This window comes from Remersonia thermophila, chromosome 1, assembly GCF_042764415.1.
Source record: "Remersonia thermophila strain ATCC 22073 chromosome 1, whole genome shotgun sequence".
Lineage (NCBI taxonomy): Eukaryota > Fungi > Ascomycota > Sordariomycetes > Sordariales > Chaetomiaceae > Remersonia > Remersonia thermophila.
Window position 1 is genome coordinate 663,973 of NC_092217.1, and position 25,590 is coordinate 689,562.

Genomic DNA, 25,590 nt, shown 5'->3' on the forward strand with positions numbered 1-25,590 from the left:
TTGTCCTTTGCCTTGCCTGCTAGTTACCACTGCAGTAGACTACTACGTTTTGCGGGGGGTGGGAGCAGGAGATGCGACGGGCTGGTCGATGGTCGGGGGGACTCAATGCCGGGAGTTCAAGCGCGGGCCACTCGTCGGCGAGCTGCAGGTTCCCATGGCCGGAGCAACCAATGCTCTGCAAACACATGCGCAGCGGGCTCGTCCGGGCACGACCATGGCGCGTTGGGCCCTGCCAGCTAGTTATAACCCGGAGCGAGGCGGCCAGGAGCCGGTGGCCCTGCAGCAAAGCGGACAGGGCGGTGGGGGAGGTGGCCAGGTATGACAAGATCCCGGCTGCAGGGAGAAAGTGGAGGGGGGTGGACAGGCTGGCGGCGAACGAAATGCACGCTGGGAACGAATTGAGAGCATCGACTGGGCAGCGAGCGAGCTGGCCGACGGGACAGGGCCGGCCGTCAGGAGCTTGGGCGGGAAGATCGAATGCTTGGCGTGGTTGGGCCCAGGCGAGCAGGGGGGGGGTTAGCATCGCCAAATCACCAACCATGGCCGTCGCTGCAGAAAATCAGAAGGCGGGTAATGCTAGTTAGTCCGCACCGCTGGGTCTCTTTCGTTCACACTGCATGGGACAAAAAAAAAAAAAAAGCCGGTGGCTGGCCACCCATTGCCCAAGGAAAAGATCCAATTCCGGCCGGTGGAGGTCGACGACGGGTGAATATTTTACAGAGCCTGTTGGATCCGACCACGGCTGTGTCCCGGTCGTGTGGTGAAGGCTCATGGGTCAACGACGAGGCAAGTCATTCCTATGTCGAAGAAGCCGTTGCATTTCCACCTCCAAGGCACACGCACGGCATGGCATGGCACCCACATGGCCGGGCACGACCACGGGACGAACCGTGGGCGTGGGGAGCGTCCCCGATCGGCGTGAATGATTGGGCGTTGGAATCGTTCAGCGGATGGGGAAGTCGACGATGCGAGCCAGACCGGAATGCATACGGTGTAGGGCTTCTTGAGGAACCGGCGTGGAGTTTTGAGCAAGGCGTTGCCTTGGGTGGGCTGTTGTGTGACGTGTGTGAGTGACGAGTGTGGGTGTTGTTGCGATGTGAGACAAGAGGTGGAGGAGGGTCCGCTTCACCGTTCGTTAGCCCAGGGCCAAGGCCGAGTTCTTCATCATGGATTCCTGCACTTGCACGCTTCCCGCGCAGAATGGCAGTGCGCTCCTTCTGCTTTTCCGCTCTGACGCCTCCTTTGCTTTTGCTGCTGCCTGTGTCCTGTGGGTCTCTCTCCATGGATCTTCCGTGCCGTCATGTCCGATGGAGAAGGAACGGCTGCTCAATGGCGGGACCCAGGCAGACGGGCGGTCAGATGGATGGCACCCGATAAGAGATAACGTTGGTAGCGTTGGTGGGTCGTCTTGGACATGGAATGGGCTCCCATGTTTGGGTCGTCTCGTCTTGTCTTGTCTTTGCTCTAGCTACCTATCTAGTGAACTATTATAGTATAACTTTCCATACCTCAAAGTGACGGCATGTCTGTCGGCTGGCAAAACGTCTTGTCCATCGTCCATCGCAAACAACCAACTCGGCCAGCAATCCGGAGCAATTCGGCAGAGACAACAACAACAACAACAACAACAACCTGCAGGTTGGTGGGTGGTACGAGGAACGGAGTCATGCGTTTCTTTTCATTTACGCAGTATTTGTTGTTTCCTAGATGGGAGAGGGGGTGGGTTGCTGCCGGAGAAAAAGCCCGGAGCTGACGCAGCCTCTCGTAATAGCAGCAGCACAGCATACCGTACCATACCCTACCGTACCGTACCAAAGGCCGCAAGTGGACCGGCTCCTCTGTGGCGCATGCCGTCTGATTGGCCGCCCCGGTGGCTTATACAAACCCCCTTTCGGCGTGTTACAAGGGATCGTGGGGCTTCCCAACAATGCCATGGCCCAAGGCTTAGCTTGGCTGCCCTGAACCGCGAAACGAGCGTGCGTGGCCCTTTGGGTGTGCGCTTTTGTCCGTCGGCGTCTTGGAGCCACCTTTTCCCTGCGTTGCTTCAGGACGACCTTCTTGCATCATCCCAAGCAGCCGTGTTTGGGAAATGGATCGGACTGGGTTGGCCCTCCTCCAAACTTAAAGGACAAGCCGGACAAGCTGGACAAGCTGGAAACCTGGTCATCCATTTTCAGGAGTTTCAGCTTTCGGCCTTGACTCGAGCCGAATCGCCACCGGCCCAGGCCCAGCGAATCTGTCTCGGACCCTGTTTCGACATCGTCCCTTGATCACCGACAGATTTCCCAGACCACCTCGCTCGGCCGCATCCCGCGTGCTCCCACGTAACGACAACGACAACACCACACACAACCAACGCTCCACCGTATGGTCCGCCCCGAAAGACGTCCGCCACAGTCCTAGAGGTGTTCCCGCCTCGCCCCCTCCTCCTCCTCGTCCTCCTCCCCTCCCACACCAGCAACCATGAAGGTCTGGTCCGGTGCCCTCCTGGGCCTCGCCGCCCTCGCTTCGGCATCCGGCATCCTGCCTCGCAATTGGCACGCCAACGACTACTACGTGCTCCATCTCGATGCCGACACGTCGCCGCGCGACGTCGCCCGAAGCTTGGGGCTCCGCCACGAGGGCCCCCTCGGCGAGCTTCCCGGCCACCACATCTTCGCCGCCGGCAGGTCGGAACACGATGTCGTCAAGCGCGAGCTGTCGCGCCGCCGCCGCCGCAAGCGGTCCCTGGGCGAGAGGCACCCGCTGGACGGCGTGCTCTTCTCCGAGAAGCAGAAGCTGCGGAAGCCCTGGGAGAAGCGCGTCGTCCCGCCCCGGCAGGGCCTGCTGCCCGAGTCGGCCGCCCCCTTCGCGCAGGGCCAGCCCGTCCAGTCGGCCGTCGAGGCCCAGGCGGACCTGGCGCAGCGCCTCGAGATCCGGGACCCCATCTTCCGCGAGCAGTGGCACCTCTTCAACACGGTGCAGCCCGGCCACGACGTCAACGTGTCGAGCGTCTGGCTGCAGGGCGTCACGGGCAAGAACGCGACCGTGGCCATCGTCGACGACGGCCTCGACATGTACAGCGACGATCTCAAGGACAACTACTACGCGGCCGGCTCGTACGACTTCAACGACAAGACGGACGAGCCGCGGCCCCGCCTCTCGGACGACCGCCACGGCACCCGCTGCGCCGGCGAGGTGGCGGCCGTGCGCAACAACGTCTGCGGCGTCGGCGTGGCCTACGACGCCAAGGTCGCCGGCCTGCGCATCCTGTCCAAGCTCATCTCGGACGCCGACGAGGCCGTCGCCATGAACTACGACTTCCAGCACAACCAGATCTACTCGTGCTCCTGGGGCCCGCCCGACGACGGCAAGAGCATGGACGCCCCCGGCATCCTGATCCGCCGCGCCATGCTCAACGGCGTCCAGAACGGCCGCGGCGGCCTCGGCTCCATCTACGTCTTCGCCAGCGGCAACGGCGCCCAGAACGACGACAACTGCAACTTTGACGGCTACACCAACAGCATCTACAGCATCACGGTCGGCGCCATCGACCGCAAGGGCCTGCACCCGTACTACTCGGAAAAGTGCTCGGCCGGCCTCGTCGTCACCTACTCGAGCGGCTCCGGCGACGCCATCCACACCACCGACGTCGGCCAGAACGCCTGCTCCAACGGCCATGGGGGAACCTCGGCCGCCGCGCCCCTGGCCGCCGGCATCTTCGCCCTCGTCCTGCAGGTCCGCCCGGACCTGTCGTGGCGCGACATGCAGTACCTCGCCATGGACACGGCCGTGCCCGTGAACCTCGACGCGGACGACTGGCAAAACACCACCATCGGCAAGAAGTTCAGCCACACCTTTGGCTACGGCAAGCTCGACTCGTACGCCATCGTCGAGGCGGCCAAGACGTGGAAGAAGGTCAAGCCCCAGTCGTGGTTCTTCTCCCCCTGGATCCACGTCAAGAGGCCCATCCCCCAGGGCGACCAGGGCATCGCCGTCTCCTTCGAGGTCACGGCCGCCATGCTCAAGGAGGCCAACCTGGAGCGCGTCGAGCACGTCACCGTCACCATGAACGTCGAGCACAGCCGCCGCGGCGACCTGAGCGTCGATCTCGTCTCTCCCAACCGCGTCATCAGCCACCTGTCGGTCACGCGCAAGTTTGACGACTCCACCGAGGGCTACGACGACTGGACCTTCATGAGCGTGGCTCACTGGTAAGCCATCCGCACGCTCTCCTCCATCCAACCAACCCATTGTATCTATCTATCCCCCTGCTGACGTGTAACCTCTTTTTTTTTTCCCCCCTTGGCTCAGGGGCGAATCCGGCGTTGGCAAATGGACCATCATCGTCCGCGACACCCTCGTCAACCAGCACTCGGGTCGCTTCGTCGACTGGCACCTCAAGCTCTGGGGCGAGGCGCGGGACGCCTCCAAGGCCACGCTCCTCCCCATGCCGACCGAGGAGGACGACAACGACCACGCCGTCATCGCCACCACGAGCCTCCCCGCCGCCACCACCGCCTTGCCGACCAGCACGGGCACCGGCACCGGCGACAACGGCGCCGCGGGCTCCGCCCCCGCCGACGCGACGGGCGGTCCCGACCGGCCCGTGAAGCCCAAGCCCTCGGGCAGCGACGCCACGGCCCCGGCCGTCGAGACGTCGGCCGCGTCCAACTCGACCTGGCTCCCCTCGTTCCTGCCCACGTTTGGCGTCAGCGCCGCCACCCAGGCGTGGATCTACGGCTCGCTCGTGCTCATCGTGCTCTTCTGCGCCGGCCTCGGCGTCTACTTTTGGCTGGCCCGCCGCCGCCGGCTGCGCAGCAACCCGCGCAACGACTATGAGTTTGAGCTCCTCGACGACCAGGATCGCGACGACCACGACGACGACGACGACAACGACAACAACGGCGGGGCCGGGCTGGCGGGCGCGGCGGGGGAGAAGCGGCTGGGCCGAAAGGGCAGCAAGCGGACCCGCGGCGGGGAGCTGTACGACGCGTTCGCGGGGGACAGCGAGGACGAGGACGGGGACGGCAACGCGGGCCTGGCGCCGTACCGGGACCAGCCCGTCTCCGGGTCCGGGACCGGGACCGGGTCCGGGTCGGATCGGAGCGGGTCGCCCATCGGGGTCAGCGAGAAGCTGCCGGGGGTCAAGAGGCAGAGCCTGGACGAGTCGGATAGGCACGTGGTCGGGGAGGACGACGACGAAGATAGCGACGAGGAGGATTCGGACGAGGGGGATGCGCGGCCGTTGAGGAGGTAGCGGTAGGAAGTACACACGCACACGCACGCACACACTAGAAGGAGGGATGATACAGGAGGGTGAGGAGAGAGCGGCCTTGGTGTACCGGGGTTGAAAGGGTCGGCTATTTACTTTATTTTTTGGGGGTATTGTAGCTAACCGTCAAGTGAACTTTGGTTTTTTGGTGATGATGCTTTTTTTTTTGTTCTTCTTTTCTTTTGGATCCAAACCATTTGGAACGGCAGCGGGCAGCGTGGAATTTGCATACATCTTTATCACCAGGAAATCAACGGTTGGGAATCGCTTGCTGCCCATGCGCGCGGTCATGATTGCGGTAGTGGTGACTACGTGGTGCAAGGAGGGGGGGTTCCATGGGCTCCCAACGTTGTGCGTGACCTGGTCTTATTGATCGTTTGGAACGGGTGCCAGCACCACCACCACCGTTACCACCGTTACCACCTACCACTGCTACTACCACTACCGCTACCGCTACCGCTACTACCACTACTACTGGTACTCTGCCAACCAGCCCGCCGTGTTCCCTCCCTCCCTCCCTCTAAAGCCCATGGTCCCAAGAAAAGAAACGCCTCGACCCGAAGAAACTCCAGCATAGAAATACACCAAAAAAAAAAAAAAAAAAAACGAGGGGTCAAACCGCTAACTCCCTGTCGCTGTCGCCGCTTCGGTTTGTCTCATCCGCCCGCGTTCTCGCCGCCAGCAGCAACAGAAGCAGCGATAACAAGAGCAGCAGCAGCAGCAGCAGCAGCAGCAGCAGGAGGAGGAGGAGGAGGAGGAGGAGGAGGAGGAGGAGGAAGCTTTTTTTTTTTTTCAGGCCGGGAACCATCCGGACCCAACCCTCCAAAGGCCCGTCCCCAGCGCGCCCACCATCCCCCTCACCGCTCCGGCTCCACCGCCACCACCGCCCGAGGAGCCCTCTCGACGGCCGCCTTGGACGGCAACGGCCCACTACGCCGGCAGGACGACGCCCTCGGCCTCCATCTCGCGGACGTACCTCTCCCAGACGTCGACGACGCCGTCGTAGAAGCCGATGTGGGCGTCGACGAGCCCCGTGAACTGGCGCTTGAACTCGACCTTTTTGATCCAGTCAAAGCTCTGCACCTCGCGCACGACCTGCTCGGCGAAGCGGTCGGCCTCGGCGCGGGCGTTTTCGACCTCGCGCGTGAGCTCGTCGACGCGCAGCTCGAGCTTGCGCTGGCGGTCGCGGCGGGCCTGCTCGTGGTCGACGCCGCGCACGTCCTCGAGCTTGGAGCGCAGGAAGCCTCCGGCGCCGCCGACGAAGGAGGCGCCCGTGCCGAAGGGGCCCGACGAGTACATGGACGAGGAGCCGGCGCCGGCGCCGCCGCTGCCGCCGCCGCCGCCGCCCGAGGCGCCGGCCAGCGAGTCGCGCTCGGCGGTGGCCTTGTTGAGGTACTCGGTGAGCTGCTCGTAGTCGAGCTGCTTCTGCTCGCGGGCGCGGAGGAGGTTCTTGAGGGCGGCCGAGTAGGCAACCATGTCGCGCAGGGACGAGAGGTAGTCCTGGTCCGTGTGGTCGCGGAGCTTCTTGAGGCCGGCGGCCGTGTCGTCGACGGACGCGGCAAAGGCGCGGACGGCGGGCTCGACGCCGGGCTCGAGGGCCAAGAGGCGCTGGAACTGCTCGGCCAGGTCGCGCAGGTCCGTCTCGAGGTCGGCCTCGCGGCGGGCGACCCGGGCCACCACCTTTTCGACGTGGCCCAGGTCCTCGTCGAGCTTGTCGGCCTTTTCCTTGACCTCGACGAAGCGCCGGTCGGGCTTGCTGACCTTGGTGAAGGCGTTCATAAAGCCCTCGGCGACCGAGTCGAAGATGCTGCTGGGCCCGCTGCTGACGGTGGGGCTCCCGGGGGTGCCGTCGCCGACGCCGACGCCCAGCCTGCCGGCGCGGCTCCGCACGTAGGCGTTCCAGTCGTGGCTCTCGAGGAAGGTGTGCAGGATGGGGGCCCGGCGGAGGGTCGGGTGCAGGGCGAGGCGCGAGAGGAAGCGCTGCAGCGAGCAGGCGCGGCGGGAGGTGAAGTCGGGGCCGAAGCGGTCGCCCCGGACGTACTCCATGCGCTGCTTGTCGGGCAGCGGCGGGACGGCGCATCCCTGGAAGTCGCGGAGGAGCAGCTTGTAGAGGAACAGAAAGTCGGTGAAGCGGCGGCGGACGGAGACGGTGGGACGCTGGAAGGTCGGGAAGGTGGTCTTGGAGAAGGAATGAGAGTCAGCGGGCGAGGCGATGCGACACACGAGGGAGGGGAGGGGGAGGGCGTTGACGCACATTGGTGGTGATCAGGTAGGATACGTATGCGTCCTTGGTCCCGTCGTTCTCCTTGTGCGGGTCGGAGACGACGCATTCGAGGATCTCGCCGGCCGCGTGGACGCCTTCGCTGCCTCGATCCCTGGCCCTCGCCGAGCCTCGCCGGCTGCCGGCAGGGTCAGCGGGCCGGGGGTTGTGGGATGTGCTGGGCCCCGCCGGATCGGCATCCTGTTCGCTGTGCCACGAGATGTTGGAGAAGTTGTCCTGATCGAGGACGGCCATGGTGTCGGGGGAGGCCGTCGCAGCGACCGTGGTGTCGTCACCCTGGATGGTTGTGTGTCGATCGGCGGCGGCTTCGGGGTCAAGGCGTCGGAGAGAAGAAGGGCAGTTCCCGATGATTGGCCGATGGGGCTGGGAAGCTGTGCAGAGCTCGATCGATGAGAGGACAGGGTGTAGGGACAGGCAGAGCCAGAAATGCCTTGCTGCGCACGGACGAAGGCGGGGAGGGTGGTGTGTTGAGAAAGGTTGGAAGGGTGGACGAGGGTGGACGAATGTGAATGAGGCGGATGATGATGATGGCCGATGGAGGCGGTTGAGGTTGACGTAAGGTGGGGTGGCACGCTCTCACCTGCCCGCCCATGGACTGCCTAGCTAACCTTAACCCTGCACCGTGCTATACGCAGTACTACCATAGGTGGGTAACCAAGGCGAGCGATAAGATAAGCCACCGTTGGTCCCCTTTGTCCCCTCTAGCTTTACTGTGTATGTTCAGCACTGTGCGCAGCTTTTCGTTACCTTACCTGACGTTACCACACGACCTCGCCTGAAGTTGCGCTGTCGCTGCTCGCATTTCCATCCCAAGGTCCCCCCATCCTTGGCTTCACCACAACCACCCCGACCACCATCGAGGGAGCTCGCAACTCCAAAACCAACGTCGTCTTTCCACCAGAAACGCATACATGCACATCTCCACATACACACTCCTACACTTGCCAATCTAGCCCACGATCCAGAAAAGAAAAAAAACAAATGGGTTCCGACGACATGGACGTCGACGAGCCCCTCCGGGCCGGCTCGGGCGACGCCAGCAGCAACCTCCACGCCAGCGACGTCAGCGCGGCCAAGCTCGCCGCCATGCAGACGCACACCAAGGCCACCGCCGTGCGCTCCATCGAGGGCTGGATCATCATCGTGACCAACGTCCACGAGGAGGCCGATGAGGAGGCCCTGCACGACAAGTTTGGCGAGTTCGGCGAGATCCGCAACGTGCACCTTAACCTGGACCGGCGGACCGGATACGTCAAGGTGCGACACCCATCTCCCTCCCTTTTTTTCTCTTTGCCTCTGCTTCCTTGCTCTCCCCTCTCCCCGACTTGGAGAGCCCTCCCGGGCCAACCAGCGAGCTAACCCTCACGACCCGTTTCGTCTCTCTTCCAGGGATACGCGTTGATCGAGTACACCACCCTCGAGGAGGCACGCGCCGCCATCGACGGCGCCCACGACACCGACCTGCTCGGCCAGACGGTCCAGGTCGACTTTGCCTTCGTGCGGCCGCCTCCGGGCAAGGGATCCGGCGGGCGGTCCGGCGGTGGCGGCGGCGGCGGCAGCGGCGGCGGGCTCGGGGCTCGAACCGCGGGGCCCGCAGCGGGCGGAGCAGGAGCCGCAGCCCGGGCGCGAGCGGGGGAAGGGACCGCGACCGCGATAGGGACCGCGATCGGGACGAGGTCCTGTGAGGGACGGAGAGGGGCACCGTGTGAGAGGGTCAGAATTCGGTCCGATGTCGACAAGAAAGAAAGAAAGCTCGGGAAAAAGCGAGAAAGCGACAGGCTGTGGGGGGGCGGGTGGCGCTCTGCTTCTCCGCCTGCCCGAACCCTCCGATGCTGGCTTGGACGACATGGAGGGGATAGGGGATAAGGGAATCCAAGAGCACGAAGAGGGGGGGCCCTCCTCAAGCCAGAGCCGGCTGAGCTTTCGCAGGCATTGGGAATCGAGCCGATGTGTCTGAAAAGACAAAAAGACACGTCGGCATCTTGCCATTCCAGATTGACGGTATGTCCTCCCTACACCCTGTCACAGGCTTGTTTTTTTTTCTCTTCTTCTCGCTAACCATCACGCTCTCAGACCATGTTCGGACATGCACCGTGAAACCGTGCCGGGAACCTCGGCGATTGATTGAACCCAGGGCCAGCATGCAACCCCGCCCATTCCGTCCTCCTGGCGCCCACGGGCAGGATTCCGAGACGTATGCGAAAGACGCGACAGCATCAACCATCCATCAGGGTGCCAGTGATGATGGCCGCATGCTGCTGACTGACTGGCTGACTGACTGGCTGGCTGGCTGGCTGGTCGACATGGCCGCGTGGCGGTGTGTCCTCCCCTGACTTGGATTCTCGTGATCTTTTTTTTTTTTCCCTAGACACCGCCTGCATTGTCCGTCGAGTCAAGGTGCCTACCTAGGTCCCGAGGTAGCAAGCCCGTCCTCCAACGGCGTAGAACGCGCCGATGAGGCAGCGAGACGAGATGGGCAGCCCGGTCGTTTACCTGGTCGTTTCGAACCAAGCTCCGAATTTCTCTCCATCTGTAGCGGGACGGAGGAGACGTGGACGCAAAACTACGTTCTCGTTGCGTTATGGTTGCTGCCTCAGAGGCGAGACAAGACGGGGTATATATCTATAGAATTTCGGGTGATCTTACCAGCGCCGACTACCTATGTATCCTACACCACACCACATACCTGCCACCCCCCCGTTTTTTTTCTTTTTCTTTTCTTTTTTTCCTGGCTTATCCCTTTTGGCCCGCCTTTCCCGCTAGATTCTCATGTCACCCCCAACCGCATCACCACTCGGCGACCTCGCCGCGCTTGGGCTTCTCCATGCGCACCACCTTGTCGCAGTTGAGCAGGCATAGCGGGTCCAAGGCGGACTTGATCTTGCGCATCGTGTCGACCGTGCTCTCGCCCAGCTCGTGGGGCAGGTAGTCGCGCTTGACGAGGCCGACGCCGTGCTCGCCCTGGTTGTTGGATGTCTTTGTTAGCATAACGGTGGTTCCCCTTCCTCACCATCCAAGGGAAAAAGGAACCATCGGAAAATAAAAACACGTACCGTGACGGTGCCCTCCATCTCGATAGCCCTCTTCACCATCCGATGCACGCAGTCCTCGGCCAGCTTGCGCTCGGCATCGTTGTAGAGGAGGATAACTGTGCGAAAAGACAAGGAAAAAAAAAAAAGAACCTGTTAGCCCTCCGTATCACCTGTACCACCATGCCGGGGCATGATGGCATGATGGCATGATGGCATGATGATGAAGAAAAAGAATCACGTACTATGAAAGTTGCCATCCCCCACGTGCCCGACGATGGAGCTGGTCAGGCCGGAGGCCTTGAGATCCTTCTTGGTGGCGTCGATGATGTCGGGCAGCCTGCTCACGGGCACCGCCACGTCGCCGGTCCACACGTGGTCGCCGGGCCGGCGCTGGGCCATGGTGCCCCAGAGGGCGTCCTTCCTGGCGGACCACAGCTCGAGGCGCTCCGTCTCGTCGCGGGCAAAGTCGAACGACCGGCCGCCCGAGGCGCGGGCGAGGCCCTTGACCAGGTCGACCTGCTCGCCGACGGCGCCGGCCGTGTTGCCCGCGAACTTGAAGAAGAGGGTGGGCGCCTCGCGCCAGCGCCGCGACGTGTTGCCGAGGGCGTTGATGAAGCGCATCTGGTCGTCGTCGAGGATCTCGACGGCGGCGACGGGGACGCCCTGCGCCACGACGGCGGCGACGCAGTCGGCGGCGGCGCGGATCGACGGGAAGCTGGCGACGGCGACCGACTCGGCGGCGGGCTTGACGGCCAGGCGCAGGGTGGCCTCGGTCACGAGGCCCAGGGTGCCCTCGGAGCCGATGAAGAGGCGCGTCAGGTCGTAGCCGGCGCTGCTCTTGCGGGGCCGCTGGCGCGTCTTGACGACGGTGCCGTCGGCGAGCACGACGGTGAGCGAGAGCACCCACTCGCGCATGGTGCCGTAGCGGTAGGCGTTGGTGCCGCTGCAGCCGGTGCCGATCATGCCGCCGATCTGGGCGCCCGGGCCCGGGTCCGGCGGGAAGAAGAGGCCGTGCTGCGCGAGCTCCTCGTTGAGGTCCTCCCAGCCGACGCCGGGCTGCACCACCACGTCGAGGTCCTCCTTGTGCAGCGCCACGATCTTGTTCATGCGGCTAAAGTCGACCGAGATGCCGCCGCGCGTGGGCGTGTAGTGGCCCTCGAGGCTGGTGCCGCCGCTGTAGCCGACCACGGGGATGCGGCGGCGGTGGCACACCTTCATGATGTCGGCGACCTGCTCCGTGGTGCTCGGGTAGACGACGCAAAACGGCTTGTGGGCCGGGTCGTGCGGGTGCGACGACCACTCCGACGTCGCGTGCTGGCGCACGTCGTCCTCGAGCGTGCTCACGTTGTCGCGCCCGACAATGCCGACAAAGTCGGCCCAGGCGGCCTCGAGGTGGGCGGGGTTGAGCTTGTAGGTCGGCGCCCGCGTCGCGCCGAGCGGGAGGGTCGAGGACGGGTCGGCATCGCGAGGGTACTTGTACCCGAGGTACCACGCCACGGAGCCGACGAAGAAGAGGACTGGGGCGCGAGGGTTAGCTCCTTGGGTGCCCAGACTCTCGTTGCCAGGAGGTCGGGTGGTGTGGTTCCCCAGCGGGAGAGGGGGGGAGGAGGAGGAGGGGTTGGGCCGGGTGGCTAGCTACCAAAGGTGAAGCTAAAGTTGCGACCCCGAGGGTCGTGGGTGCGGGAGCGAGCCACGCGCTCGAGATCGGCGCGCTCGCGCTGCAGGCGCTGGGTGATGCTGTAGGTGAGCTGGCCCTGGAACGTGGACCCCGGCTTGGAGGATTCGGGCTCGGTCGAGGCGTGGCGCGCGAGGACGGAGGGGGCCGAGGGGCGGCGGACGAGGCAGGCCGGACGGGGCGCGAGAGCCGGGGCGGAGAGAAGCGGAGAGGACCGGCGCAGGCCAAAGCCAACGCCGGCGCCGTGCGGCATCCGGCCCGCGAGCCGCGACATGGCTGGTGGCGTATAAGACGTCAATCCCGCGTCCCGGGGGGGGGGGGGGGGGGAATGCCGTCGGCGGCTTGGGTTCCTGTCGAGGTGGCCGAGGCTGTCAAGGTGCCAAACCCGGCTGTCGTCCTGAATAAGTAGTTGTCGTCCTGGGACTGGGACCGGGGCTGGGACGGGGACGGGGACGGGGACGGGGACGGGGACGGGGATTGTCGCAAAGCGGGAAGCTGGCCGTTTGTTGACGACAAGTCCGGTTTCCAATGACATGGACCCAAGAAAAAAGAAGCTCGTGGTGGGGCTACTATAAGTTGCCAGGGGGGGAGGGGAGTCCATCGGGCGCCGGCGACAGGGGTCAAAGGCCGAATCAAACCCGTCATCGGGGGGACAAGAGGACCACAATCCCCCAAGCGACGAGCCCAAGAGGCCGGCACGCAGGGGTCCCGAAGATCACGCCAGATGTACGCACAACGCCTTCAATGGGGCGCCGGCGACTTCCGGTTCTCCCCAACGCACGGCAGAGGCGAGCTCCGGGGTTTCTCTTGGGGGACCTTTGAGGGACCTTTGGGGGACGCTATGAACACGTTGATGATGCGGCCGAGAGAGCGCTCGCTCGATTGGGCTAGCTATATCCGGCTGTTGGGACCTCCAGGAGGTCAGGCCACCATCACCATCTTCCCACGCTCTCTCGGGCTCTCGCGCCGTCGCTCTCTCGGGCTCGGCTGCTCTCATGACACGACATGCGCAGCGCAGCACGCCCTGGGCGCCGAGCTCAGCTCGAAGAAAGGCGGCCAGGCCCGCATGCTGCATGGGAGGCTGCTGCACGGAAGGGTGATGCACGCAGTAGGGAGCGTGTTGTTGCATCGGAGCTGGCTGCGCCAAAGCTCGTTCTCCGGCTCTCCGGGGCCGCAGGCGTGGTGCACAGCGCCGGCCATGCCCTCTTCCCCGGGATACTTGCGGCCATCGGGGAAACGAACGGGCCTAGGCGGCACTGGGTGTAGACATTGCCGGCCGTCCTGGAGCTTGGAGGTCGCCTTTCCCAGGGCCAGCGGGGTTGTACATACATAGAGAGCTGCGCGCACATCTGCCGTTCTTGCGCCGGATGCCGACCCTGCCCAGGGTGCTTGGCCCGCTGACATTGGTTAGTTACTGTGTAGTTATATCCCGAATGCGCCCAGCACGCTCTGCTGGACCATGCATGTTTACACCCCTGGATTTCATCACCACAGCATCCGTGAAAAGGCAATCTTTTGATCGCCCCGTAACCCAGCTTGGAGACCATAAATGCGTCCTTGCATTACGTATACGTAGCTGGACTCTTTTTTCTTTTTCTTTTTTCTTTTTTTTTTTTCTCTTTGGAATGTTTCTTTTCAGGTTCAGATCCTTTACCAAAAAAAAAAAAAAAAATACAAAGCAGAGAGAGAGGTTGCTTCACCCAGCTGGCCCGTACCTGCATCGTATCGTTTCATCAACCTTGCGAAAAGAAACTCGCCGTCTCCCAGACAGACCCGACAGACAGACAGACACCTTAGCGAGCCCCCTCGGCCTCTTCCCTCCCTTGCTTCTCCTCCTCCTCCTCCTCCTCCTCCTCCCCCCGCTCCTCGGCCAACCTGATCACGTCCACCCACCGCTCGGGCCTCCTCCTCCCTCCCGGGTAGCGGTGATTCAGGTACGCCTCGCGCTCGCGCGCAAACGCCAGCAGCTGCTCCTCCTCTCCCCACTCGCCCATGGCCATCAGCCCCACCGGCAGCCTCCCCTCGCCCTGCTTCGGCTCGGCGTAGCCGGCCGGCATGGACAGGGCCGGGCACCCGCTCATGTTGGCCAGCCACGCGTACGTCATGTTGCGCAGGCACCGGTTGCCGTCAAAGGACCCGTAGCGCTGGTCGCCCGGCGCGCGGGGCCACCCGGCCATGGGCGTCGTCGGGCTGAGGAGGATCAGGCCCGGGTGCTCCCGGAACAGGAACCCCAGGTGCGCCATGACCACCTGCCGCAGCTGCGCGTACCGGAAAAAGTCGGTCGCCGGCGTCTGCGCGCCCGTGCCCACCAGCAGCCGGTTCGCCGCGTTGAGCATGCCCAGCGCGCCGCCGCCGCCGCCGCCGCCGTCGCGGTCCTCGGCCTCGACGACCGACTCGGCCAGGCAGATGGCCGAGTGCGCCCACTGCGCCTCGCGCAGGTACGGCAGCCGGATGTCGACGCGCGCGTAGCCGCAGCGCGCGACGAGGTCGTCGACCGAGGCGTCAAAGACGGCGCGGACCTCCGGGTCGGCGGCCTCGACCCACTCGGGGCAGATGCCGAGGAGCTTCTTCTCCCGAGGGCCGCCGGCCGGATCCTGGAGAGGCTCCGGCGGGGCGGACGCGGCGAGGACGTTCTGCGCCGGGTCGTCGGGGTTGGGCTGCGCCGCGATCCGGTAGGCGATGGCCATGTCGGCGGCCGTGGCCGTCAGGAGCCCGACGACGCACACGGTCGAGCCCTTGTGGCAGAGCCGGTTGTGGGTGGGCTTGAGCCCGTACACGCCGCAAAAGGACGCCGGGATGCGACAGCTGCCGCCTGCGCGGCGGCGTTAACACTATGGACCAGGGAGATGACGGGCGGGGCGGAGCGGGGCGGAACGAAACCTCACTTACCCGCGTCGGTCCCGACCGCGATGGGCACGACGCCGCCCGAGAGGGCGGACCCCGCGCCGGACGACGACCCTCCGGGATAGTACGACGTGTTGTACCAGTTGACCGGAGTCCCGGTGGACGGCTGGATTCTCGTCGTCAGCGCCCGCCTGGCCTGCTCGAACCTCCCTCCCATGGATGGGCCACTTACATTGCAACCCGTCGTGTCTAGTAGTAGTTTGGTAATAACGCACCGCCGTCAGCCTTTCTAGGAAGGACGCCAAAGAGAAGAAAAAAGAAAAAGAGAAGGAAAAAAAAAAAAAGAAAAGAAGAAGAAAAGAAAAAAAGAAAAAGAAAAGAAAAAGAAAGCGCTCACCCATGCCAATCTCGTGCTGGTTCATCTTGCCGACCAGGATCCCGCCGGCCTCGAGGAGCTTCACCACCGGCCAGCACGTCTCCTGGGCGGGCTTCTTGAAATACTCGTTGGTCGGATCGACGCGCATGCCCATGGTCGACACGTACAGGTGAACGTCCACGTCGTCCTTGACCCCAAACGGCACCCCGTCCATGATGCCCAGCGGCTTGCCCTGGGCCCATCGCTCCGCCGACCTCGCCGCCGCCGCCATGACGCGCTCGCGGTGCCGCTCGTCCAGCTGGACCCACGCCGTCCCCTGCCTGTGCTCGGACGACGCGTCGTCCAGGGTGCGAAACACGGCCTCGACGACCTGCACCGGCGTGGCCTTGCCGGAGCGGTACAGCGCGTGGTAGTCGGCCGCCGACGCGAAGCGGCCGGCGAGGTCGGCGGGCTGCGGGGCGCACAGGTCCGGGCCGATCGGCGGCGGGGATGCGGGGCCGGGGCCTTCGGCGAGCGGGATGACGTTGGGCTTTGGACCCGGTCGTGGGCGTCAGCCATCCTACGGCATCGTCGCGTAGAGGATCGGCGAGGCGAGCTAGATCATCCCGCAAAAAAAAAAGGGGGGGGGGGGGGAGGATACGCACTTCATACCGGGGCGTCACGCCCTGCAGGCCGGGCGCATGCCGGACCTGGCCAAACTTGGCATTGTGCCAGAGCAGCTTGAAGAGGCCTGGGATGTATGGGACGCTGGAAGGTGAGTGGAGAGAAAGAGAGAGAAAGACAGGGTGAGCGATGGGAAAAGGGCGGAGCACGCAGAGATAAAGGAGCCGGTCGGCTTACATGGCCGATGCGATGGCCAAGGGCAGGCCGTTCAGCGGCGGGTTCTTGTCTTCGTCGCGGCGGTACTCGAGGGCCTTTTCCGGCGCTTGCTTGCAGCCGGGGTGGTTGGCAAATCGTTTGTTCTTGGAGGCCATGATGGAGGAGGAGAAGGGGGGGGGGGATGAAAGGGAGAATGAGAGGAAGGTTCTGGCAGGTCTTGAAGCTTCGAAGCTCTCTCTCTGAAAGTCGACAACGGTCAGCCAGCGCTGAATTTACAAACCCCTATTATCCATCATCACCATCATCATCGTCACCCTCCTCCTTCTCCTCTTCATCATCCTCAGCATCTTCATCGTTGGCATCGGTTGCATCGCCTTGTATTCGTGAACACCATCGTCATCATTATCACCACCGGAATTTCTGGCATGATCCTTCACGGCGACGTCGTCCCGCATGTGACACGTACATGGAGAAAGGGGAGAGAGAGAGAGGGAGGCAGGGAGGATCGCTTACCGTCACCGTCTGGTCTGTCCCAGCCAAACTCCGGGCCCAAGGGTCCCATACAAGGAGACCTCGAGCTAGTGACTTGAAGATTGCGCCCGTGAGCTTGTCGTAGCTTTGTCGGAGCGCACAACGAACCCAACCTCGACGCGGGTTCACAAGGCGGGGGGGGGGACGCAGCCGTGCCGACCCACCAGCAAGTCCAACGAACCTCGGCTGCAGGGGTGTTCGTTGGCGTTGGCATGAGCGTTGGCACTGGCGCTGGCATTGGGTTGCATGGCCCATCCCTCCTCAAAGGGATGAATGCATTGTCTGTCTGTGCTTCTTGGACGGCCAAGAGGCTACCGTACCCAGAGGAAGCAGCGTGCATATGTTCTTTAAGACACCATCGCCGGCGTCGATAACGACAGCAGCTGTCATGCCGCATGACGCACACAACGTTTCCCCCCGGGACAGCATCGCATTCCATCAAGCACTTTTTTTCTTTTTTTTTGGCGAACAGTGTGCTGTAGGTAGTATGTATCCCCGAGGCAATGGCGGATCGATTTCATCGTCGCAGAGCCATACGCAAGCCATGTAGGTACGTGTGTAATATACCTCGGTGTATGCCGCTGCCTATGCGCAAACGACTTGACAACAACAACAACAAGCTCAACAGAAAGAGGCTCAACCATCCCCACGAATGCTTGCGTGGGAGGGAGCGCTACAGTTCCATGACCCTGTGTTCCCAGCCCAAATCAAACCCCGCCGGAACCCCGAAATCCGCCATGCAGACCTGCCGAAAACCCCCCTGAGAACCATGACCCATGAACGATGGTGCGAAGAAAAGAAGAAAAGGAAGCAAAAAAAGATGCGCAAGAACTCAAGATAAACATGAAAAAGGCAGGCCAAAACGGGGGTGAGGTGACCTTACTCTCCCGTTGACCCGTCCGTCCTGCCCGACATGATCCGGTGGCCCTCCCCCCATCATCATCTCTGCTGGTTACCCATCCCCAAACCTCAACAGGTCTTTCTGTTCTTTGCCTTTCCTGGCCGAGCCTCTAGCATGGAGACCAAAGGAAGGAAGGAGAGAGAAAAAAAAGAAGAGGGAAACGAAATATCATGCAACAAAGAAAAGGAGGAAACCCGAAAAGAAAAAGAGAAATCCCGTTGTCTACTCGTCACAAGAGGTGAACAAGGGAGAGAGATAAAGTCCTACCCTCCCGTCCCTTCTTCCATTCTCAGAAAGAGGGTGGGGGAACATCTCAGCCTATGGACGCCTCGTAATCGTCGCTGCGGATGCCACGGCTGCGCTGCACCCAGGCTTTCCCGGTGCTGTCGCTGACGATGGTGGTGGTGGTGGTGGTGGTGGTGTTGGTGGCAGAATCGTTGTGAGGATTGGCTCGAGGGTAAACCGTAGGGCTAGAGGTCCATCGCCGGTAGAAACCAGCCAACGGTGAAGGGGATGGATGCTGGGTCATGTGGAAAGTTCATGTCGGAGGTGATGGTGGGAGTAGTGGGAGTAGTAGTAGTAGGAGTAGTAGTAGTTGTTGTAGTGGCGAAATCAGTGACGGTAGGGAACGACGGGCTCCCCCCTCCCCCTTCTGCTTGGTCCTGTTGTCACCCCAAGGCTGGGTCGCCGTTTTTTTCTTTTTGTTTGGTTTCCATCCCAGGCTCGAGCGCCAGCCCGCCGGCGGCCATCTACCGCGTGCTCAGGCGCAGCAGCTTCGTCCTGAGCCAGAGCAAAAAGCCCTGCCAGTAGCTCTGCGTTTTCCTCTTGGCGCTGCTGCCCCGCCGAGGGGCCGCCTGCTCTCGGTCCGCATCCTCGGCGGTCGGGCCGAACGCGGGCGGCGTGGCAAAGGCCAGCGAGGCGCTCTCGTAGGGGCGGGCGGCAAAGTCGGCGTTCTTCTCGGACGCGGCCGTGCTGTGGTTGCTCGAGCTCGACAGGTCCGTGTGCCGGCGGCGGCCGATGCCGCCGATGCCGCCGATGCCGCGGGCGGTGGCGGACGAGGGCGGCTCGGACACGATCGACAGGCTGGTCGAGGTCCGCTTGGGCCGGCTCGGGGCCTCGCCCTTTTCGATGCGGGCCGCCTCCTTGGTGTCGCGACGCTCGCGCTTCTTGATCATCTCGCGGTCGTACTTTTCCTCCTTGGCGCGCTCGCGCTCCTCAAACTTGCGGCGGGCGGCGCGGATGGTCTCGACCCGCGTGGCCGTGTCCATCTCGGACTTGGCCCGCAGGCGCGGGAACGAGCCCATGTCGAGCGAGGTGCGCAGCGGCGAGAGCTGCGACGGCGGCGGCGGCGGCGGCGGCGGCGACGGCTGCGCGCTCCCCGCGCCGACGCTGCCGGTGGGAGAGTCGAGGGTGCCCGTCAGGCTGACGCCGAGGGCGTGCGAATCGACCAGGTCCGAGGCGCTGCTGGCCGTCGGGAGGCTGCCGCCGTGGCCGAAGCGACAAGACGCGGCCGTGGTGCCCGAGATGGAACGGTTGCCGATGCTGATTTTGAGGGACGGCGGCTTGGACCCCGCGTAGTCGGGAAAGGAGGCGGTGCGCTGGCTGTTCAACGAGGGCCGTCGCAGGTTGGATTGGGAAGAGGCGGCGGTCGCCGAGGCATGCCCGTGCGAGTTGGCGCGGGAGTGAGAATGAGAATGCGAGTGAGGGTGCGAGTGCAAGCCCGAGGGCCTCGTGTCGAAGCCGTCGTCGTTGCCGCCGCCGCCGCTGCCGCCGCCGTTGTCGTTGTTGTCGTCGTCGCAGTCGTCGCGGTCGTCGCGCTCGGTGATGGTGGGAGAATACTCTCTCGCATGGTCGACCGAGGCCACCGAGTTGGCGTAGGAGCGCGGCGGCGTTGCCGTGCGAGGGGTCTGCGCGAAGGGATGAAGAAAGGGCCCGCGGGGACCGCTGCCAGCGGAGGCCTGCGACGCCGAACGGCCGTGCTGCGGAAACCTTCGCGGGCTCCGGGCTTCTCCTACCGGCGCAAAGGTCACGTCCCTCGCCTGCCCCGAATAATAAAAAGCGGCGCCCCCGTAGCCTCCATCGTCTCTCCCGCACCCCACCTCCAGCTGCTCAATTTGCGCGGCGTCCCATCCCTGGTCCAGGTCCAACGACGTCTTCTCCGAGTGCGACAGCCTTTTTAACATGGGCTTGACCGCTTTCACCTTCCCCCGCGCCTTTGTGATTTTGGCGGAGGACAAGGCCGCCGCGCCGCTGCGAGTTCCCATGGTGTCGATGATGGGTAACGACGGGCGGTGATGATGATGATGTCGCTCACGGGCGTCACCCGATCGCCGACCAGCGAGACCGATGACGCAAAAACAGCCGCTGGCAACGAAACAGAAACAAACCCCAGCCGTCGCGGCCGGGCGAGAGCTGCTTTGGCAGGCCCCCCTGGCGACGGCGATGCGAAAGAAGCTCGGCGCTGCTGGCCGTTGGTCAGGCCCGACCCGACGAGCGAGAGAGGTGCGACACCGCCGCGGGCGTCGGTCCGATGAGCATCTAACGACACGGCAAAGGCAAGGCAAGGCAAGGCAAGGCAAGGTAAGGCAAGGCAAGGGGCAACGAAACGCAACGCAGCGCAGCGCAGCGCAACGAAAGGAGAGTCGAGCCGAAGAGGAAAGAGGAAAAGAGGCCGAACAATCTCTCCCCGTCGCCGCGACCACGGGTAAGTGGCCGAGAAAGGACAAATCACGCACGACGTCCAGACACGCGGAAGAAGCGGGAGCGGAGGTTCACGTGTGGGAAGCGCAGTTTGGCGACAGCGGCGGCGGCGGCTGCGACAAGGTCGGCTGCGCTGCAGTCGCGGAGATGCGAGGTGCGACGACGGGTGTTCGCGTCAGCACAAAAGGCGCATCGAGGATGGGGGGGTCGACGGGAAGCGTCGCGCGGATTCAAGAATGGGTTGCGGGAGGGTTGGCGGATGCCCCGGAAACGAAGGAGCAACAAGAAATCCGAAGCCTCTGGCGACGAGGATGGCGGCGGGACGAAGGCCGCTTTCACCACCGCCCGAATCGTACAAAACCCACACACCGAGATTCAGCCTCGTTCCCTCTTCCGGAACCCCGTCTGGTCGCCGCCAGCATGTGCCACCGTGGGGAAGAGAGGGGCTTGGGGGCATGGGGGCCTTGCTCCCCGGAACACCAACGCGGGTGCGGGGCCGGGAGCCACGACAAACAACCCGGAAGCCCAAGCAGCGGGTCCAGCGAGCGGTCAGCAACCCCAGTTCTTGGTCAGCCACAGGCTCTGTCCCAGCCGTCAGCGCATTGCCGCCGTCGATTGGCCGAGAGGCGAGCCCACCGCCGCGCCGGATGGCTCCGTGCCCCTCGATTGGCCGCGCCATGCCCTTCAGGGGAGCGTTCCCTTGGTTGACGAACGCGGCAGCGCCATCTCGTTTCCCGACGCGAAGGACCTGATGCGCACAGAGGCCGATGCAATCTTGATCACCATCACCACCACCACCACCACCACCAGCTCCTGGATGCGGATGCGGCCGGTCGGCGGCGGGGTACGGCAGCATCGTCCGCCAGCAGGAACAAAACAGCAAGAGAGGATTGCGCTAATGGTAACCCCCCCCCCCGACTGACGTGACATGTCAACCGTGACGTTCCGGCGGTCAAGCCCAGACCCCGGCCGTTTCCTCGCAACCAGCGTTCGATAGCGTCCGCCGGGGCGCAGACGATCCTGATCTGGTCTGCGGGTACCGCTCCGGACCGTCTGGTCGGCTCCCGAGCAACACAAGCCCCTCCCCCCTCCCCCTTACCCCCAGGAGGTTCGAATAGAAAAAAAAAAAAACACAGCCAGTCAATTCCGATGAAACACCAGGGTTGGATAGACATCAGCGGTCTAGACGGCGTGCCATCTTGGCCGCCACTCCTACTGTATGTACATACGCAGTAGTATGTACAACCCACCGTACTCTACTTGTACACTTACGCTACGTAGCGTAGGTATGTACGAGCGCGCTCCCTCCTCCACTCTGTAATGCTAGGACAGGACTTGCAAAGCACATGCACAACCACCCATTGACCGACCGGCCGGCCGGCTGACCGACCGACCGACCACGTCGCCATCAGGGACGACCATACTATAGATCGATCCCCATCGATCCAGGCCCTCGCCGATCGACGGGGCCTTGGGCTCTCTCTCAGGGTGCCCATCAGGCGCCGACACTAACGAGGCCATCTCATGGCAGACGAGAATGCTAGTTCGATCACCATCTTGCTGGCCGCGAGGGGAGGCGGGGAATGGGACAACATCAGCGGCCGAATAACTAGCGTACATACTGCGTAGAACCCCGCGTCAGATTGCCCCTCCTTGTGCTGGATAACTAGTTCACCTTGCTGCAAGGGAATCGCATGCATACGGGCCGCGTCCTAGCTGAAGAACCAACAAGCCCCCGCCACTCCGCCCCTCCCCACCCCCTCCAGTTCCGGGAGCTCTCTCATTCCACCATGTCCGTGCTATCTAAGAACGTCTCCATTCTTACACCAGCAAAAGCGCAGCAGACAGGCGACGTACGACGCTGGAAAGTTTTTTTTTTTTTTTTTATTTTTCCGGTCGTCTCATGTCACCCAGGATCGCCAGGAACGTCGCGTCGACCGAGGCCCAACGGACATCTTGGCGGGGCTGCTTGGATCGGAGCCCTGGAGCTTGCACCTTGGATGTGGGGTTGCCGAGCTCCCCGGAGGCGCGATTTTTCCTTGGGTGGGAAGCAAACCGTTTGGGCGGTGAGCGTTTCCAACGACCACATGTCGATCTGGAACGCCAGAAACAACAGGCGGAAGAGGCTCCGGATCCAGGGGTCGGCGCTCAAAACGGGTAGGTGTCAATCAAGGCCGCCTTGTGCTGTCCAAAAAAAAAAAAAAAAAAAAAAAATAAATGGCGGCGGGGACGTTCCCTTGGGCTTGCCGGCTTTCGGCTGGCTTGGGAGGTTGTCGACACGACAAAAGCGTTGCCGAGAGCCACCCCAAGACGCGAGCGAGGGGGTTTCCTCTGGTTGCCGTTTCGGGTCGGATGCATGGCGACGGTCGAAGAAGCCGTCATGGGCCATCATGGCCAAAAGGCTCCGAGAGCGTTGGTGTGCCGACACGACGCCGCTCGTGTCGCCGTGCGGTTGGACCCTTTTTTTTGTCCACGGTGCGTCCCCGTGACTTTGTGGAATGAGAAACACCGAGGGGGAAGGGGGGCAGAGAGAGGCAAAGAGATGGGGGCCGGCGGGCGGGCGTGTGTCGTCTTTCCTGTCGTGCGCTATCGTTACACACAGCACACAGAAGCCCGCGACGGCGCCGTGTCATGCCATGGTTGCTGCGTGCTATACGCCCCAGAACGCTCGCCGCTTACCAAGCCCGTCCACCGTGATGCGTCGGGCCGCCAACGACTCAAGAGAGAGAGAGGCAACGTTGGCTTCCGCTGCAGCGCCGGACGGAGCCTTTCTCACGGCCATCAACACCTCTCATACTGTGTACTGCGTACTCTGGAGCAGACGATCTGTGACATTTCCATGCACCAGGTAGCGCCGATTGGCCGACCCCCGAGTCAGAGACGGCCATGGGACGTTCTCGTAAGATTGCAGCTTCGAGTCATGCAGAGCCTGCGCCGTCTTGACACCCAGCCAACAACGATGCCAATCGGTTGTGTTCCTGCTGCGCCGTGTATGTGTCAAATGGCAAGACATATCCAAGGCTCCTCCAAGCATGCAAGACACTCGTGGCGGTGAGAGAGGCCCCGGAGGAATCTCGGTGCCCGCTTGGGGGGGGGGGGGGGGAGGGGAAGGGAGGGTTTTCATTGGGCTCGGCCGGACCCGCGCCGGACCCTCCCACGGGCTCCGCCGCCGTCCCGTCCCCTCTGCCGGCCGTGGGTCCCGTTGGTCCCGTGCGGGTGCCGGCCGGAGACCCCTCCGCACGCACGCTTCGGCTTCGGGGCGATGAAGCACCCTAGTTCCCTGCAACGATAATCCCGTGGTTCTTCTCGGCATCGAGCGTGCCGGCCCGTCTTCTCAACGCCGGGCCCCTCCGCAACGAGCCCTGGACCGGCGGCCGCCTCTCGAGGCTGAGCCGACGAGACGCGCAACTCTCCTGTCTGGCACATGGATTGTGTCAACAAAGCATGGAAAATGCGTGAATTCAAAACCGGCGGCTGGGCTCCTCGTTTCAACGGTTTCCGACAGCGGGACGCTTGATCCATCTTGACCTTGTGGTTGGCTTTTTCTTTTTCTTTTTTCTTTCCTTTCCGCACGACGGATGAATAAAAGCCGCAACCGGCATTCTGTTGGACCACCTGAGCTTTATGTCTTGAAACCCAAGAGCCAGCATGTTTGGTGAGAAGTAGAATGATTCAAATGGAATCCATCTTGTCTTTCTGCTGGCCCACAAGATAGTGAGAAGTTGGAACAGGAGAGAGAACCTGGCATGTGAGAACGGTAAGGACGAAAAGGGGGAGGGCTTGTTCTCATGTCTTTTGTCTTTTTCGTCCGTTGGTGACATTCAAAATCCCCTTCTCTCCTCAAGAGATGCTCACACTGGTATGGCGTCACCGTATCATACAGCCCACCAGCCATCAGACTCCATCCGGTTCGTCACGGTTCTTGATCAACCGTCTCTTGGATGACGCGACTTGAGCGAGCTGGACGTTTTGAACATGATCAGTTCGGATAGCATCTTCTCGGCTGGAGTGCTCTTGGCAGGCATCTTTTTGCTGTAGACGATATGCCCCCTGAGTTCATGAGGAAACAGCTCTCGCCTCAGAGATCCTGACAAGACCGCTTCCAAGCTGGTGATGGTCACCAAGTAGACAGAACAACAACGGCGTGGGACAAACAACGGGCAGAAAAAAAAACGGACATGGGCGTGCGCCGGTAGCCGCCTGGCCTCGTTCCACTTCCCTCTTCAGCGTGACTGCGAACCTGCAGACGCATCCCACGCCGCGAGGTTGGGGATGGCTGGACGAGACAGGCTCCCCAGGTCGGGCCGCCCGGCGTGACAAAGATGCGAGAAGCATGAGAGGTAGGAGTGGCATGCCGAGAGTAGATTAGCGGGAGGAGTGTCTGGCAACCTGATGAATGACCTTTCGAACCGCCTGTCTCGACGAACTACGCGAGGAAAGGGAGAAGGAGGGAAGAGCCGCTCCCGTGCGGCCCGTCTGGAACGTCCGCCCCCCACCGCACCCATGCTCGGTCACTCACGGGCGAAAGATGCCTGCCGGCACAGGTCGACGAGCGTCCCGTGGTACCATGGGCGTTGACGACTGGGGACCGCTCGTCACATGCAAGCTTGGGCGTGGTCTCGGGTTGGCGCCGTCCTGTTTGCTGCGGGTACGAGGCAGGCTTCGTGGTGATGACTAGTGACGGGTCGGCCCCGGCAGGCACGCTTCTTGAGCGCGGCATGGTCCGTCTGTTGTCCATCACCCAACCTCATCACATATTGGCCAAGATCCGATGCCTTCTGCGCTCGAGTCTCGCCTGGCTCACTTCGCATCGCTAGCCCCGTGGCGCTCCCTAGGGGGACCATGGTCTCGGCGTGGTCTGCCGGAAGGAAGCGACAAACTTCCCCGGTCCATAGGTCGAAACTCGTCACATACACCCCTCGGGCATCGAGCGGCTCAAGCTGAACAGGAGCGCGGATGCCTGAGCGGACGGGTCAACACGACCGCTTCAACAACACCACCACCCGCGTCGTCACATCCTCTCGACCTCACATGGACAGGGGACAGGGTGAAAACACCAACAATTCCCACGGCCGAAGGGCCAGAACGCCTGAACCACGCCCCCTCCTCCTCCCCCCGCGCGCGCGATATCACGCCAGCTAGCTCACGGCGCGCTAAGCAAAGGAGAGGGGGTGGTT

The 25,590-nt window shown here is 63.0% G+C and overlaps 6 protein-coding genes across 6 annotated transcripts; 2 read left to right on the top strand and 4 right to left on the bottom strand.

Annotated features, from left to right (window-relative positions):
• Positions 1-2,463: 2,463 nt before the first annotated feature.
• VTJ83DRAFT_193 (uncharacterized protein) lies at positions 2,464-5,239 on the top strand (the record flags this gene model as incomplete). Its single annotated transcript, XM_071008143.1, has 2 exons — positions 2,464-4,193; positions 4,294-5,239. The coding sequence occupies 2 exons, from the start codon at positions 2,464-2,466 to the stop codon at positions 5,237-5,239; spliced, it is 2,676 nt and encodes an 891-aa protein (XP_070869546.1).
• A 945-nt stretch (positions 5,240-6,184) lies between these two features.
• VTJ83DRAFT_194 (uncharacterized protein) lies at positions 6,185-7,769 on the bottom strand (the record flags this gene model as incomplete). Its single annotated transcript, XM_071008154.1, has 2 exons — positions 6,185-7,432; positions 7,509-7,769. The coding sequence occupies 2 exons, from the start codon at positions 7,767-7,769 to the stop codon at positions 6,185-6,187; spliced, it is 1,509 nt and encodes a 502-aa protein (XP_070869547.1).
• Positions 7,770-8,516: 747 nt separating this feature from the next.
• On the top strand, positions 8,517-9,401 carry VTJ83DRAFT_195 (uncharacterized protein; the record flags this gene model as incomplete). The annotated part of the gene is made up of 2 exons (XM_071008165.1): positions 8,517-8,792; positions 8,925-9,401. The coding sequence occupies 2 exons, from the start codon at positions 8,517-8,519 to the stop codon at positions 9,399-9,401; spliced, it is 753 nt and encodes a 250-aa protein (XP_070869548.1).
• A 921-nt stretch (positions 9,402-10,322) lies between these two features.
• VTJ83DRAFT_196 (uncharacterized protein) lies at positions 10,323-12,516 on the bottom strand (the record flags this gene model as incomplete). The annotated part of the gene is made up of 4 exons (XM_071008176.1): positions 10,323-10,496; positions 10,589-10,683; positions 10,810-12,084; positions 12,207-12,516. 4 exons carry the CDS (start codon positions 12,514-12,516, stop codon positions 10,323-10,325), a joined length of 1,854 nt encoding a protein of 617 aa, XP_070869549.1.
• Positions 12,517-14,035: 1,519 nt separating this feature from the next.
• On the bottom strand, positions 14,036-16,436 carry VTJ83DRAFT_197 (uncharacterized protein; the record flags this gene model as incomplete). Its single annotated transcript, XM_071008187.1, has 6 exons — positions 14,036-15,054; positions 15,132-15,252; positions 15,319-15,335; positions 15,484-15,991; positions 16,107-16,209; positions 16,303-16,436. The coding sequence occupies 6 exons, from the start codon at positions 16,434-16,436 to the stop codon at positions 14,036-14,038; spliced, it is 1,902 nt and encodes a 633-aa protein (XP_070869550.1).
• Positions 16,437-18,462: 2,026 nt separating this feature from the next.
• On the bottom strand, positions 18,463-19,977 carry VTJ83DRAFT_198 (uncharacterized protein; the record flags this gene model as incomplete). The annotated part of the gene is made up of 1 exon (XM_071008198.1): positions 18,463-19,977. The coding sequence occupies one exon, from the start codon at positions 19,975-19,977 to the stop codon at positions 18,463-18,465; it is 1,515 nt and encodes a 504-aa protein (XP_070869551.1).
• Between the last annotated feature and the right edge of the window lie 5,613 nt (positions 19,978-25,590).